This window comes from Crocodylus siamensis, chromosome 2, assembly GCF_052110815.1.
Source record: "Crocodylus siamensis isolate JL-2025a chromosome 2, ASM5211081v1, whole genome shotgun sequence".
Classification (NCBI taxonomy): Eukaryota; Metazoa; Chordata; order Crocodylia; family Crocodylidae; genus Crocodylus; species Crocodylus siamensis.
Genome location: NC_143396.1, coordinates 288,510,429 through 288,524,746, shown reverse-complemented (window position 1 = coordinate 288,524,746; position 14,318 = coordinate 288,510,429). Strand labels below are relative to the sequence as shown.

The following is a 14,318-nucleotide window of genomic DNA, read 5'->3' as shown; positions in this document are numbered from 1 at the left end:
TCTTGAAGTGTGGCGCCCAGAACTGGACGCAGTACTCCAGCTGCGGCCTGACCAGTGCCGCATAGAGGGGGAGGATCACCTCCCTGGACCTGCTCGAGATGCATCTGTGGATGCATGACAGGGTGCGGTTGGCCTTCTTGACTGCCTCCCCACACTGCCGGCCCATGTTCATCGTGGAGTCAATGACGACTCCAAGATCCTTTTCCGTCTCCGTGCTGGCAAGAGGGGAGTTCCCCAACCTGTAAGTGTGGTGCCGGTTCTTCCTCCCCATGTGCAACACCTTGCACTTATCAGTGTTAAACCCCATCCTATTCTCATCCGCCCACCGTTGCAACCTGTCAAGGTCAGCTTGTAGCCTATTGCACCCTTCTAGTGCACCCACATCCCCCCACATCTTAGTGTCATCAGCAAACTTGAACAGGGTGCTTTCTACCCCGTCATCCAAGTCACTGATGAAGATGTTGAACAGTGCGGGCCCGAGGACCGAGCCCTGCGGAACCCCACTGCCCACATCCTTCCAGGTCGAGAAGAACCCATCCACTACCACCCTCTGGGTGCGGCCCTCCAACCAGTTGGCGACCCATTTGACCGTGTGGGCATCGCCACCACAGTCTCCCAGCTTTTTGATGAGGACAGGGTGAGAGACAGTGTCGAAAGCCTTCCGGAAGTCCAAAAAGACTACATCCACAGCAACCCCTGCGTCTAATGATTTGGTGACCTGATCGTAAAAGGCCACCAGGTTGGTCTGACAAGACCTGCCACTGATGAACCCATGTTGGTTGCCCCTGAGCATGCATTCCCCCGCAAGGCCCTCCTGGATGTGTGCCAGGATAATTTTTTCAAAGAGCTTACCCGGGATTGAGGTAAGACTAACTGGCCTGTAATTTCCCGGGTCCTCTTTTTTTCCCTTTTTGAAGATAGGGACCACATTGGCCCTCTTCCAGTCCTCCGGCACCTCGCCAGAGCACCACGAGTGCTCATAGAGCCGCGCCAGGGGTCCCGCAATGACCTCGGCCAGTTCCTGTAGAACCCTAGGGTGAAGATCGTCCGGACCAGCGGACTTGAACACGTCCAGCCTCTCCAGTAGTACCCTAACTAACTCCTCGCTAACCCCTGGCCCAGGCGTGTCTCTCTCAGGGCCCGAGGGGGGCCCAGCAGGGAGGTGGCTGAACTGGTCCCTACTTAGGAAGACAGAGGCAAAGAAATCGTTAAATATGTTAGCTTTGTCATCTGGCGTGATGACTAAGTTGCCCATCGTGTCCTGCAGGGGCCCCACATTACCCGGGACCCTCTTTTTACCCCCTATGTATTTGAAGAAGGACTTCTTATTGTCCTTAATCCGGGAAGCTAGTCCTATCTCCAACTCTGCTTTGGCCCTCCTGACTGCCCCCCTACATCCTCGGGCGACTGTAACATAGTCCTTCTTGGTGATGACCCCATCTCTCTATTGGGTATATGCCTCCCTTTTAGCAAGGAGACATTCCCGGATGCTCTTAGTGAGCCATGGGGGTTTATGTGCCCTCCTGCTCCCTTTGACCCTTGTTGGGATTACCTCCCTTTGGGCATGGAGGATCGTCTCCTTAAGGAGCAACCACTCACCTTCGACATCTGATTCCCTTCCCCTCTGGGTCCTCAGCGCTTCCCCAACGATCCTCCTTAGCTTGTTGAAGTCAGCCCCCCTAAAGTCTAGGGCTGTTGCCTTGCTGCAGCCCTTTGCCACCTTACGCTGGATGGTGAATTCCAGCAAGCGATGATCACTGTCTCCCAGGTGGCCCATCACCCGCAGCCCCCTCACCAGGTCATCACCCGTGGCCAGCACCAGGTCCAACAAGGCGTCTCCCCTGGTGGGACTGTGCACCTCCTGGGTTAGATGGAGGTCCTGCACTCTGGCTAAGAACCGACGTGAGCGATCAGACTTGGCTGACTGCTCCTCCCAGCAGATGTCTGGGAAGTTCAGGTCCCCCATGATGACCACATCCTTAGCCCTCACTAAGCATCGTCCTTTTGCTATCAGCATTCAGTAACAAGAAACTTTAGAGACAGAAGGCAATTTACAGGAAGAGACCACTGTTAAGTATTACCTTCCAGTTGACTTTTCACATCAATAACATGTTGTTTCTGAAGGGGCCCTTTTGTTGCCATATGCACGAGTTAATTCTTCTCCAAGATCATAGTCCAAATTTTATCAGACCAAAATTTTATATTTTGTGATCTTTTTTGTTAGTATTCTCCAATATGCCCTTTAGTGCATGTGCACTAACTTTCCTACTGTTTCTTTATCTGAGAAGGGAAGTTGCAATGTGGAACAACTTTAAAACAAAAGACATTTTTGTTGGAAGAGCTTATACCAAATGTCACAAGAATGTATTTGTTCTAAAAAAAAAAAAAAAAAAAATGAGCATGAAGCAGCGAGGGAGAGGGTGGGGGGAGGCCGGCATGGCAGTGGTGGCCTTACTCCCCACTACAACAGAGGCCAAGTGAGAAAAGACAGAACAGCGGCAGCATGGGGTGTTGCGTGGCAGCACTCCATACTTTTTAAAATCATTTTTGTTTTTATTTAGACTGAGATCCCATTGCAGTAACAACTGCAGGAGGTGAAGTACTGCACGATGAATTTTTACAATCTGATGATAGATTTGTAGCGATGATTACATTTGTGAGTAGTAATACAGTTACTAAAAACCACTATAGAAGGGTCTTCTCCCAGTTAAAGAAGGCTGGAATTAAACCCACTATGCAACGGTACCATCAGTCTGTATGTATGACTCCCATTGATTAGTCCAGTCCATAAATGACTGGATTAATCAACATTTTTGATTGACACTTTGTTCAGAATTCATGCTTCTAATATGCTTAAGTTACTGCTTTTTGAGGTTCCTAGTTTAATAGAAATCTGTTGTTTATCTCTATATTATTCTTCATATAGTGTTCCCCGATACGATCAACCTCCTCCAGTGACCTATCAGCCTCAGCAAGCTGAAAAAAGCCAGCCCCTCCTAGTACCTGCAAATCCGTACCACACTGCAGAGATTCCAGACTGGCTACAGGTCTATGCCAGGGCTCCTGTAAAGTAAGTATTTTTTTTCCTTTCTCAGAAAATGCCTGTATGTTGAAAAACAAGAAATTTGCAAAGCAGCCTTTTTGCATGTTGTAAAATGATTTGGCTCATTTCTTAGGTATGCTCTCAGCAGTAAAATAAAATATAGGAAATTACAGTCAGTCCTTTCAACTGGGAAGCTCATAAGTTACCACAGGCAAAAGTTGTGGAGACCAGTTTATTAGCATGGTGTCTCAGTTCAGAAAGCTCTAATGAGCATGCCCTCAATGCTGTGCAGATGCAGCTATGTTGCTTCTGACCCAGGAGCCAGTCTGCTGAGAGCCACACACTGGGTTTTCTGTGTGGCACTGCCAGGCCTGGTAAGTGTGCATCCTAGATCTGACCTCTGCTCATCTTTGGCTGTTGTGCTAGACTGGTAGTTAACCCCATCTTGAGAAATTTTCTTTCTTAGGCAGAGGAAAAGGGCTGAGAGAGGCATGAAAGGGAGATACAGTCCGACAAACAAGCATGGATCCAAGCATCAGGCCCAATTCAGTTTTCTGGAGTCATGTGTATTAAGTACAATCATGAAGCATCAAGGTAGTAATACGACTACCCTTCATGGATCACAAATATTTGAGACTCTTGGGTCCTCTGGATCCTGAGGTGAGGTTTCTTTCTTCCATCTCCAGCCTCTGACTTGCAACCCAAAGGCAACTGTCAAATGGCATTAAAACCCTAAGACTAAGTACAACGGGATGTTCAAAACCATCACCCCCCCCACACACAAGAGAGTGTGACTTTTCACTTTCTGTAGTCTACAGGAAGTAGGGGAGTCTTAATCCTTTAATCATAATAATGTGTAAAATAAATAAATAGCATATAAGAACACTGTTTTGACCTGTATCTTGGAGTTTTTAAATGAAAACCTTTCTTCTTTCTTTGGAGAAAAGTGTTGGCAAACAGTGCATTTTAGGAAGGCTATATAAAAACTGCAGTGGTCCCTTACTGTTCACACAGATTTGTTAAAAAACAAGCTGAAGAGTGAGGAGTGTCAGGTTTAGTTTTACTGTGTCTTGATCCAAGACTAACATAATCACATAACATTTTTCTAGAAGGTTGATTATTAAAAGTTAATAATTAAAACTTGTTCTTTTTGGAATCAGTCTATACAAATTTCAGAATAAAATTAAGAATTTTGGACTTACAGTTAAAACCTTCACTCTTGTCCAAAAAGTTTAATTACCGCTAACTAAACAAAATTTAAAAATGTGTATAATTATACTCCTAAAAGGAATTATTCTCTGGTAGGAATTAGGAGTAAGAATGTGTTTCTCAGAACACATTTTGTGACTCTAGCAAAACAAAGTATGATGTTTCAGGCCTCAGTCGCAAGTGAGCAATAAAAAGAAAAACAGTTTTCAAATGTGCAGGTCGTCATTTTAATGACATTTTTCAGTATGAAATAAACTTGTAAGAGTGAAAAATTGACTTGTAGCAGCAAACAGGTCTGTGAAAATCTACAGGTTTGGTAGGACTTTCAGTGGCATCCAGCTTTAAGGTATTTTTAAAGGCTTCTAGTAATCATAATTTTAATGTATTTTATTGCTGCTTGTGGCTACTGAGCCTACCAGCAACTCGTGAAGATTTAAATTGGCCTAAATTCCAACAATATTCTTATGCACCAGGGACAAGTTCCTGTAACCTATGAGAGGGCTCATTTCCTATAAACAGCTGCTGGCCATAACTGCATTTCTTTATTTAGATTTTGAGTATCCAAACAGTGCATTTTTGAACTGTTTCATTGTGTGGCAGATGGATTCTTTTCCTTGCATTTCTGGAACAAGCAGTTTCAGTAAGTCCTGTAGGCCAAGATAAAATTAGAACAGAATGAGCTAGTCTACAGAATTAAAATGCTTTGCATATTTCAAAAGAAATAGTTTCTCTGTAAACACAGCAGTCTCTCACCAATTAAGTTTGTGTGAGGTGAGTTCCGGTAGTAATTTTATTAATAGGCCTTTGCACATGAAACAGCACACCATAATCACTTGTAATCCTCATAACACCCACTGGAAGAAGGTAACTGCCTATTCCCCCCCAGGCCTTAGGCTAGAAGAACTGAGGATGAAAGGCAGCAGTTTGCTCATGGTCCTGGGTGGTTGGTCTTAGTGAATTGTCAAGATCTTTATTGCCTCCCATTCTGGAGATTAAGGGCAAATTTAAACAATGTTCATCTGTTGTTGAGCTCTGTAGCAGTAAAACACCAACAGGTTCAAGTTCATCCTCTGCCTTGTGTGGAGCAAGGATGCAAACCTAGGTTTCCATCCCCCCACAGTGAGTCTCCAGACTAGGCTGTGGGTTTTGGATAGGTGTACCTCACCCTCTGCAACTGAAGCTTGTCCTATTTTGCTTATGGTACTTGAATATTATTAATTGGGGGTCTGGATTAGAAGCTGAGTAGGGTGGATTTGATTTAAATCAAATCGATTTGAATCATGATTTAAATCACGATTCAAACCACTGGTCAGGGAGCCTTGATTTAATCATTGCTGCCTACAACAGTGCATTCTTGTTGTTTGTTATAACCTTTGTTCAAGGCTTAACATAGCCAGCATGCATTCTACATTTGTCTTTAGCTCAAGGTTGAGAACTTCAGATATGATCATTCAATCTATTCTGTCATGATTTTGCTCACAAATTGTCATGCGATTAGGCCAGGTCTCAATATAGCACTCAGAATAGTCCACTATTGAGTTTCATTGCATGTCTTGTGGGATTTAGTTTGGTTTCTCCCACTTTCTTCAAAGCAGCTGCTGCAAAGTGGTTGTTACCGAAGTATTTTGGAATTTCAAAAAACTGCTCAAAATGTTTCTCTTTTCTTTCTACTGCCCCTCCCTCCTTGTATTTATCTCCAGGCTCCTCCTCCTAGTTCAAATCTACTCTACCCCCACAATCCTCTATTCATTTAACTTCTTGAAACTTGGTACATTTAGAGAGAGGGTAAGTGTTGACTGCGTACACAAACATGCAGAGAGACGAGAGATGATGGGTGGGTCATGTCTGTTAATTGTTATCTCCATATACTGCTGTTAGCAAGGATGTTGTCTCTGGAGACACAAATGCAGTTTAAGAACTGAAACCAAGCATCACAGAGATGCTTAATGGGATCATCTAGACAGAGCACTGAGTCCCATTGGGTAGAGCGGTTTTCTTTAATCTTTGCTAATCTATAGAGGAGCCTCTGAGAACCCCATAAGATTGGGCCCCTAATATAGTCCATGGCCTGTTCTGACCTATTTATAAAACTTTTCTAGAAAGGTTACATGAATATATTGTCTCAAATAGTGTATATAATTAGAAGTTATAATCTCTATTCCATGATGATATCTTTGAGCTTTAACATATCTTAAATTAAAAGTTTATATAGGTTTATTTTTTTAAAACTTAACCAGAAAAATGCATTTAAAAATGATTTAAATGAAAAATTAGCTTCTTTTTTAATTACTATTTTTAATCGTTGATTTTTTTTATCTCCCCTGAAGCTGGGTCTCCTGGCTGAGCACCCTAAGTGCTAGGCTGTAGTCATTCTTTCACAGCCAGCTTCTGAAACCTGCCCCAGTCCCTGTATTTTCCTCCTGGCCTGGCTTAGTGGCTCTCCACTTGGCATTCTGGTTTCTAGGAGTCCTATTCTTAGTTGTCAGGCTCCACACAAAGTACATTGGGAGCCTAGGTGCCTAACTAAGGGTTTCATGTTTTCCTAGGTGGCAAGGCATCCAGATGTTAGGCATCATTTAGTGCTGCACTGCAGCACCTGTCCCCTTCTGTGGATTTAGCCCTGTATTCTGACTTAAACAATTGCTTTAATCATTTCAAATGTTAAGTCCTATGGGAATATAGTACAGATGGGGGATTGGCATTAATACTTTCCTTGTGCAACCCATAGTATTGCTTGTCTAAATTGATAGTGTGTGATAAAGTTAGATATCCCTTTTTTTTGTCCTGTTTCCCCACCCCCCATATTAAAAGGCAGGGTACCCTTTAAAAGGGAAGGTTAGCTGCTTTTAGGTAAATGAAGTATTGCCAGAAGATGATGGATAATGGTAATTTTAGTACTCCAGTGTCCTCATCTGGAATTTCCTCCTGTCGCATGCTAACAGCCAGAAATCTGTTACTGTGTTTAATATATCTGGTAGGTACTACTTCAGGGACACTTTTCAGGGTATGAAATGATCAGAGATTGGACAGAGTAGACCAAACAGACAGGAAGTGTGTTTGAAGCAGCTGATCCAAATGACCATTAGAATAACATTTTTTGGCCATCTTTTCCTATATTTGTAGCCTGTTTATTAAAATCGCTAAAATATGCCAGGGTATCAAATCGCACTAGGACGGAGGTGGTTATAGGAATCAGAAAGCCTGAAATCAGTGAATAGAGCAAAATATTTTGTGTGGATAGTCCACTTTTGGATTGGCCATCTGCTGAGATCAGTTCAGTAGTTACACTACGTCAGAAAGTATGTGTGCTATGAAACTGGCAGTGATAAATAACTATTGTTCGGACTGTTGCTGGAAGTGTTTGAAGGGTTGCCAGATGCTGACAAGCACTTTTTATCCAGAACTTAAGAAGCCAACATAAAAACCATTGTTTGGTTGGTAGCTTCACGCAATCAGTTGATAAGGCAAGCTGAGTGTATGTGGAGTAACCTGGGGTAAACCAACTCCTGTTGGTGGCTTTATCTCTGCTTAACAGTCCTCCTCCTCTATCCCACTCATGTTGGCAGCAGCTGAAGTCAAGTCCTGGCACCAAAATACAAAATAATGTCTTGATTTGCTGGTTCCTTTTGCTGGTAATGGCAGCCACAGGTAGCTATGGAAGAGCACAACTGAAGCTGTCTATGAGCCTGCTTTATCAATCATTTAAAAAAAGAAAAGAAAAGCTGCAAGTTGATGGAAACCAGATAAAGCAGGAATCGGGGTGCCTATACATGTACATTGAGGCTCCTCCAGCATTGATTACAACTGAATGATCCCACCCCCTTGGTGTAATTATGGTGCATCGGATTAGACTCAATTGAGCCTGCTGGAGTGTGGTAATTACTGCACTCCAGTATCACATGCATCAGCGCTCCGGCACTGAGAAATGGCAGCAGGGGCGCTTTAACTAAAGCTCATTGAACAAGCTTTAGTTAAAGCATCCCCACCACCACTTCTCAGCGTGGGGACACTGATGCATATGATGCTCCGGACACACCCCTACCGCCTCCCTGAGCACATGTATAAACACCCCAGGTGCCTGTTATAATATAGCTGTGTTCAGTTCAAAGAACTCTTGACAGGGCACAGCTTTCTGATAACCAATGCCTTCAATCAACAGTTGTCACTGAGAAGAACAGCATTAGTGAATTCTTGGGAAGATCATTGATTTGGCAGTGCAGTATTACCAGCGTAGAATAAAATTAAAAGAAGTTTCTGAGCTGGAATGTTTGGGAGCTGTCTGTACTCCCATGTCCACTTTCTGATGGTAATGGAGCCTTTCCAGATGTGAGCCTTTTTAATGATGAAAATATTAATGTTTTTATTTATAATAGCACAGATCAGTTTACAGCTGTTATCCTTTCTTTGTCCTGGTGTCCTGGCTTGCACATTGCTCTACTTATGAATGAATTTTTCACATCAGATCAAGCTGATTATCAGGTGTTTTCTTTGCATCAGTAGCACCTGTAGCAAGCTGGAACACATTAACACTTGAGAGAGAATAAAAAATGAGAAGTATAATTTAGATAGGTGTTTCACCAAGGTTGATCCAGTAGCAGAATATAAATGCATAAAGATGTTTACCAAAACAGTTCAGCCCTGAACTGCTACGGGAAAGCGAGGCAGATCAAACAAAATTCTGGGAATGAGACCATAGGAAAAACAATACCCTTTTCCCACAAAGTTTGGAAGAAGACAAAAAGCTTTACAATTTTATCATGTTGGCTGTATCCTTGACCGCAGTCTCTTGAGTGCACCCTTTCAAGGGCAGACCAAATGCCTTTATTCCTCGCAAGGTAAAACCTTGCCATTTTCCCAACTCCAGACTAGGAGAAAAAGCCTGAACGTATGTATGCTTGTGGCTTCTTCTGGGAAAGCAGCGGTTCTCCCAGGAGAAACTAAATGTCTCTGCAAGATCTACCTCTCCAGCCTACAGCATACCTGTTTGACAGCTGTTCCCTTGGCGTTTGTCCAGCTCAGTTTAGAGCCTGCAGGACGCATCCCTTTGGGGTTTCTGATCAATACAGAAATACAATAACTCAAAACAAATTATCTCTGGGAATAAAGCACAGAGAGAGAGAAAAGGGGTTAAGAGACTCACACATGTAGATCTTACCTGAAGCTTTGTATTTTCTCCCAAGCTTTAGACGGGTCAGGTCAGAGTCCTGAGCACCAGGACCGAGAAAGTTCTTCTGGGAACAGCTGGGGCAAGAAAACCTGGTTGCTACAGCAAATTGAAAGGGCTGCTTATGAGGGTTGGTCCTGCACCATGCCCTTTTCCTGTTCCCTCCTGGACTACCTGTTTCGCCTGTAGCAGAACTGGAAAATCTGTCACGGGTCTTTGTGTTGCTTCCAAAAAGCCAGCTTCACTACCATATTTTTCCATGAGTTGGCTGCTGGCTCCTAGTCTCCAAAAATCATCCCACTTCCAGGGGCACCAACCAGACAGAGAAATCAGAAAGTACATTTGGAAAACATGCCTGCCTGGTGGTGGTTCCTAATCATTTGACAGGAGCTGAAACACTGTAGAGAGGACTCTCTCCCCAGCTTAACCAGTAGCTTTCAATGTCGTTAGTCCTAAGGCACCTCTTGTTAAACTGAGGGCCCCCCCCCCCCCCCCCCCCCAAAATTCCAGTTCAATTTTCACTTGTTTTTTGACTGCAGAAAAATAATAGAGCAATTCTGTGGCAAAGAACCAAGAAAGACCACAAGAGATGTAAAAGCTATATAAAATATCTGGGTTTACCTTGTGAATCATGTTTGCAGTGCTAACATTGTATAACACCTGCAACACCCTTGCACAGATCTCAAGGCACCCCAGGGTGCTTCATCACCCTGGTTGAGAATCACTGGCTTAACCTGTTTCTGAAGTTAGGGAGAGCTGAAGGGGGGAGGATATGGCATATGACTCTGCTTGAAGACTACTCTGAATATGCATGAAGGGAATGAATTACAGTTTCGCCACCTTAGCTGTGGCTTTTCCAAACTTCTGAATGCTTGAATCACAGCTTCATTGTTCTTCCAAAGCAGCCACGTGTGTATAATGAGAAACTAAAAAAATGAAGAAGTAAACATGAAAAATGTCATGGTGGCCACGCCATGGTGTGATATAATCAGCAAGGGTATGAAATACCAGGTGACCTAATTCAGCACGCATGGAGTTTATTTTAGATAAGTGTGAGTTACTGACTAATATATAAATGAATCTTTGTTGCATGTAAAACAATAGAAATAAAATTGGACTCTATTTGATCAGCTGTCTGGTTCCCTTTAAAGCCTAAACTGTGCCAGTTCTCATCATGGAAAATTACTTGCAAAAGAAATGGCATTGTCTTGATCAGTCATAAGACTTGTTTGGCAGTATGTACATGAAATGCAAAAATTCACAAGATTTCCAGTGCACTCAGATCTGTTAGTGAAATACCTGAGGCTTGATAGGTTTGCTTGTATTGTTCTGTAGGTTGCTAATTTTGGCCTTTTGAAATACATTAGAAGTCTGAAATCAAGGAAAGTTAGGTATTTACATATTCCAGAACAGAAGAAAAAATAAATCATTGAGTTTAAACAAGAGATTAAAACCGTTACTGGCAGAGGAAAAACTTATGGCTGACTTGCTGCATCTGTGTGTATTTAGCAACATAATGCTAAAAGAAAGCGGGGGTATCTAGTTTAGAAAAATGTAAATGATAGAGAAATGATATAAAAATCTGCTAAACAGCTAACTTTGGGTGTTTATTCACAGATTCATTGAAAATGACTCCCCATGTTTTTTCTAGTACCTTAATTGATACTGCCTTTCTGCCTTGTCTCAGGGTTTTCATCTTACTGTGCCTTGCCCTTCATTTTGCAAGGTAACTAATCTGTCGTTTAACGGAGGCTGTCTAATTGCAGGCCTCTGGAGGTTTTTTATTGCACCTGGCTGTAGTTGCTGTGTATACGTTCCCACAGTGCAACTTGTTTTTGATTAACGCTTGGTGACAACATCTCTTCTTTGCTTTCACATATGAAACTTCCCCATTTGGAGTCCCCTACAACATCTGAGAACAATAATTTTTTCCCTTTCCTTTCTCTTATTTTGCACGCTTCTTTATTCACAGGGGCAGCATTTCAGCTTCCCAGTACCTTGTCAGTGGTTATGGTTTTTTGCCCTCTCAGAGTAACAGTGGAAACGAAAGAAAGAAGTTGCTTTATGTCAGAAGATACTAGAATATAGAGTATTGCCTTGGAGGAAGAGACATTAGGACTGACCATTCAGGGACAGATTTCACAGCGAGAACTACTAAGCAGGGAACTCTTGGTGGTTGATACAACAGGTTTTAATTACGGAGAACAGGTTAGGTTAGGCAGTGAAGTGAGGTCATTCTACAAAATCCAAAAGGTTTCACTGGATAATTCAAGCTACCATGTTTCCTTGTTCATTTGCTCCATTCTGTGACCATTATAGCCATTATAACAAGCAGTAATACAGGGATGGGCAAAATACAGCCCAGGGGCCGGATCTAGCCTGCCAAGGGATTTTCATAGACATCAGGGCTGGAAGGGACCTCGGGAGATCATCGAGTCCAGCCCACAGAAGGTCCCTCGGTCCTGCCTAGCCCGGGTGCAGGGGACAGCCCAGGCCATGGTGCTTTTGGCCAGTCCCACCACCCCCAGGCGCGCAGCAGGACTGAGATGGTACAGTGGCCAGACTTGCTTCCCTGCATCCCTGGCAGCAGTGGTTCTTTCCAGCTGCCACCACCACCAGACCCAGCTGAGCTGCCTGGGCTCCCTGGCCTGTCCACCACACATGCACCGCTGGGGGCTGGAGCTCCGTGGTAGGGCACACAGACGGGTGGATAAGGAGCAGCTATGGGCAGGCGGGGAGCAATGTTAGCAGCGGCACAGGTAGGTGGGGCCAGGATCACTGCTCCCTGGGTTCTGCAGGCCGGGATGTGCGGGCAGATCATGGCTATGGCCCGGGCCCCAGGCCTGTGCTGTCACCTGAAGATCCTGGCCCGCCCACCCGTCCTGCTCCCAGGTGCAGCTCCCTGCCTGCCCACGCGCCTTGCTTGCATGGTTCCTAGCTGGTTTCCATGGAGACCCCAGGATTGCGAGGCAGTGACAGCGCAGGGCTGGGGCCCAGGGCAGAGCCATGATCCACTTCCTGCATACCGCCACCTGCAAAACCAGCACCCATTGCGGAGAGCAGATCTCAGCTGGGCCTTGGCCCCACGCTGTCACTGCCCTGGATCCTGATCCTCACCTGCCTGCCCACTCCTGGATGCCATTCCCCACCCACCTGTGGCCCCATCCCAACTACCCAGCTGACTGCAGAGCCATTTAGGGAGTTTTGGGGAGCTGTTGTGGGGGGGCAGGGGGGAAGAGGTGGGGGAAGTGCTGACCCAGCCCACAACAACTCACTAAGTGACCCTCAGACCCAAATAATTGCCCACGCCTGCAGTAATAGGGGCTGGTTTTGAAGGGTAGTTTTGGGCAGCCTTCCTTTCACATCATGTTCTTCATTATGTGGAAATGTGAGTCAGCAGGAATGTGGATCAAATGATGCGGCAGAAGAGCACTTCAAAAATCATGTAGTGCATATGCTGTTGTTCCTACGAGCAAAGTATGTCTATTAGTAGTGCTCTTGAAGGTTCAGGAAACTCTTCAGAAACAGATGTTAGAACTGAAAGAAGCCAGGAAGGATGGCTGTGCCTTAAGGAAGCGATCCTTCGGGCACCGAGGGAGACGATCCCAGTGCAGGGGGAAAGGGACCAAGAGGCTTCCTTGGCTAACCAGAGACATCCAGAGCAGCCTAAGGGCAAAAAGTGGGGCATATAAGCAGTGGAAACAGGGAGAAATTACTAAAGAGGAGTATGCCTCCTCAGCTCGCAGTTGTAAGGAGGCAGTTAGAAAGGCCAAAGCTACCATGGAGCTCAGGCTGGCATCCCAAGTTAAGGATAACAAAAATTTGTTTTTCAGATATATAGAGAGTAAAAGGAAGGCCCAGGGCAGTATAGGACCACTACTGAATGGGCAAAAGCAACTGGTGACAGACGGGGGGAACAAGGCTGAACTCTTCAACAAGTGCTTGCCTCAGTGTTCCTAAATGAGGGGCAAGACAAGTCTCACAATGGGTTCGTAGAGAGACAACCGCAGGGCGTCAAACTACCAAGCGTTGACCCTGAGACGGTGCAGAGTCACTTGGAAGGAGTGGATGTGTTTAAGTCGGCAGGCCCGGATGAGCTCCATCCAAGGGTGCTGAAGGCACTGGCTGATGTCACTGCACAGCCACTGGCAAGAATATTTGAGCTCTCGTGGTGCACAGGCCAGGTCCCGGAGGACTGGAAAAGGGCCAATATGGTCCCTATTTTCAAGAAGGGGAGGAAGGAGGATCCAGGCAACTATAGGCCAGTCAGTCTCACCTCCATCCTTGGCAAAGTCTTTGAAAAGATTATTAAGGCTCATATATGTGAGGGCCCAGCAGGCAAAATTATGCCTAGGGGAAACCAGCACAGGTTCGTAGCGGGTAGATCATGCCTGACTAATCTAGTCTCTTTTTATGACCAGGTTACAAAACACCTGGACGCAGGAGTAGGGGTAGTCATCGTTTACTTAGACTTCAGGAAAGCCTTCAATAAGGTATCTCACCCCATACTGGTGAACCAGTTAAGAGGCTGTGACTTGGATGATTACACAGTCTGGTGGGTGGCAAATTGGCTAGAGGGTCGCACCCAGAGAGTGGTGGTGGACAGGTTGGTATCGACCTGGAAGGATGTGGGCAGTGGGGTCCCTCAGATTTCGGTCCTTGGACCGATACTCTTCAGTGTCTTCATCAGTGACTTGGGCGAGGGAGTGAAGTGTACTCTGTCCAAGTCTGCGGATGATACAAAACTGGGGGGAGAAGTGGACACACCGGGGGGGCAGGGAACAACTACAGGCAGACCTGGACAGGTTGGACAAACGGGCAGAAAACAATAGGATGTGATTTAACAGGGAGAAATGCAAAGTGCTGCACCTAGGAAGGAGAAATGCCCAGCCCACCTACTGC

At 45.0% G+C, this 14,318-nt stretch overlaps 1 protein-coding gene across 2 annotated transcripts in view; it reads left to right on the top strand.

Moving 5' to 3' along the window:
- SAV1 (salvador family WW domain containing protein 1) overlaps positions 1–14,318 on the top strand; it is a 30,885-nt gene that overhangs the window by 13,325 nt on the left and 3,242 nt on the right. The window contains exons 4-5 of one of the 2 annotated variants that reach the window (XM_090034344.1): positions 2,927–3,070; positions 5,953–6,037. In XM_090034344.1, the coding sequence (XP_089890470.1) occupies positions 2,927–3,070; positions 5,953–6,037 (229 nt within the window). The remainder of the gene's footprint in view (positions 1–2,926; positions 3,071–5,952; positions 6,038–14,318) is intronic. The other variant, XM_090034343.1, reaches the window with a different exon arrangement.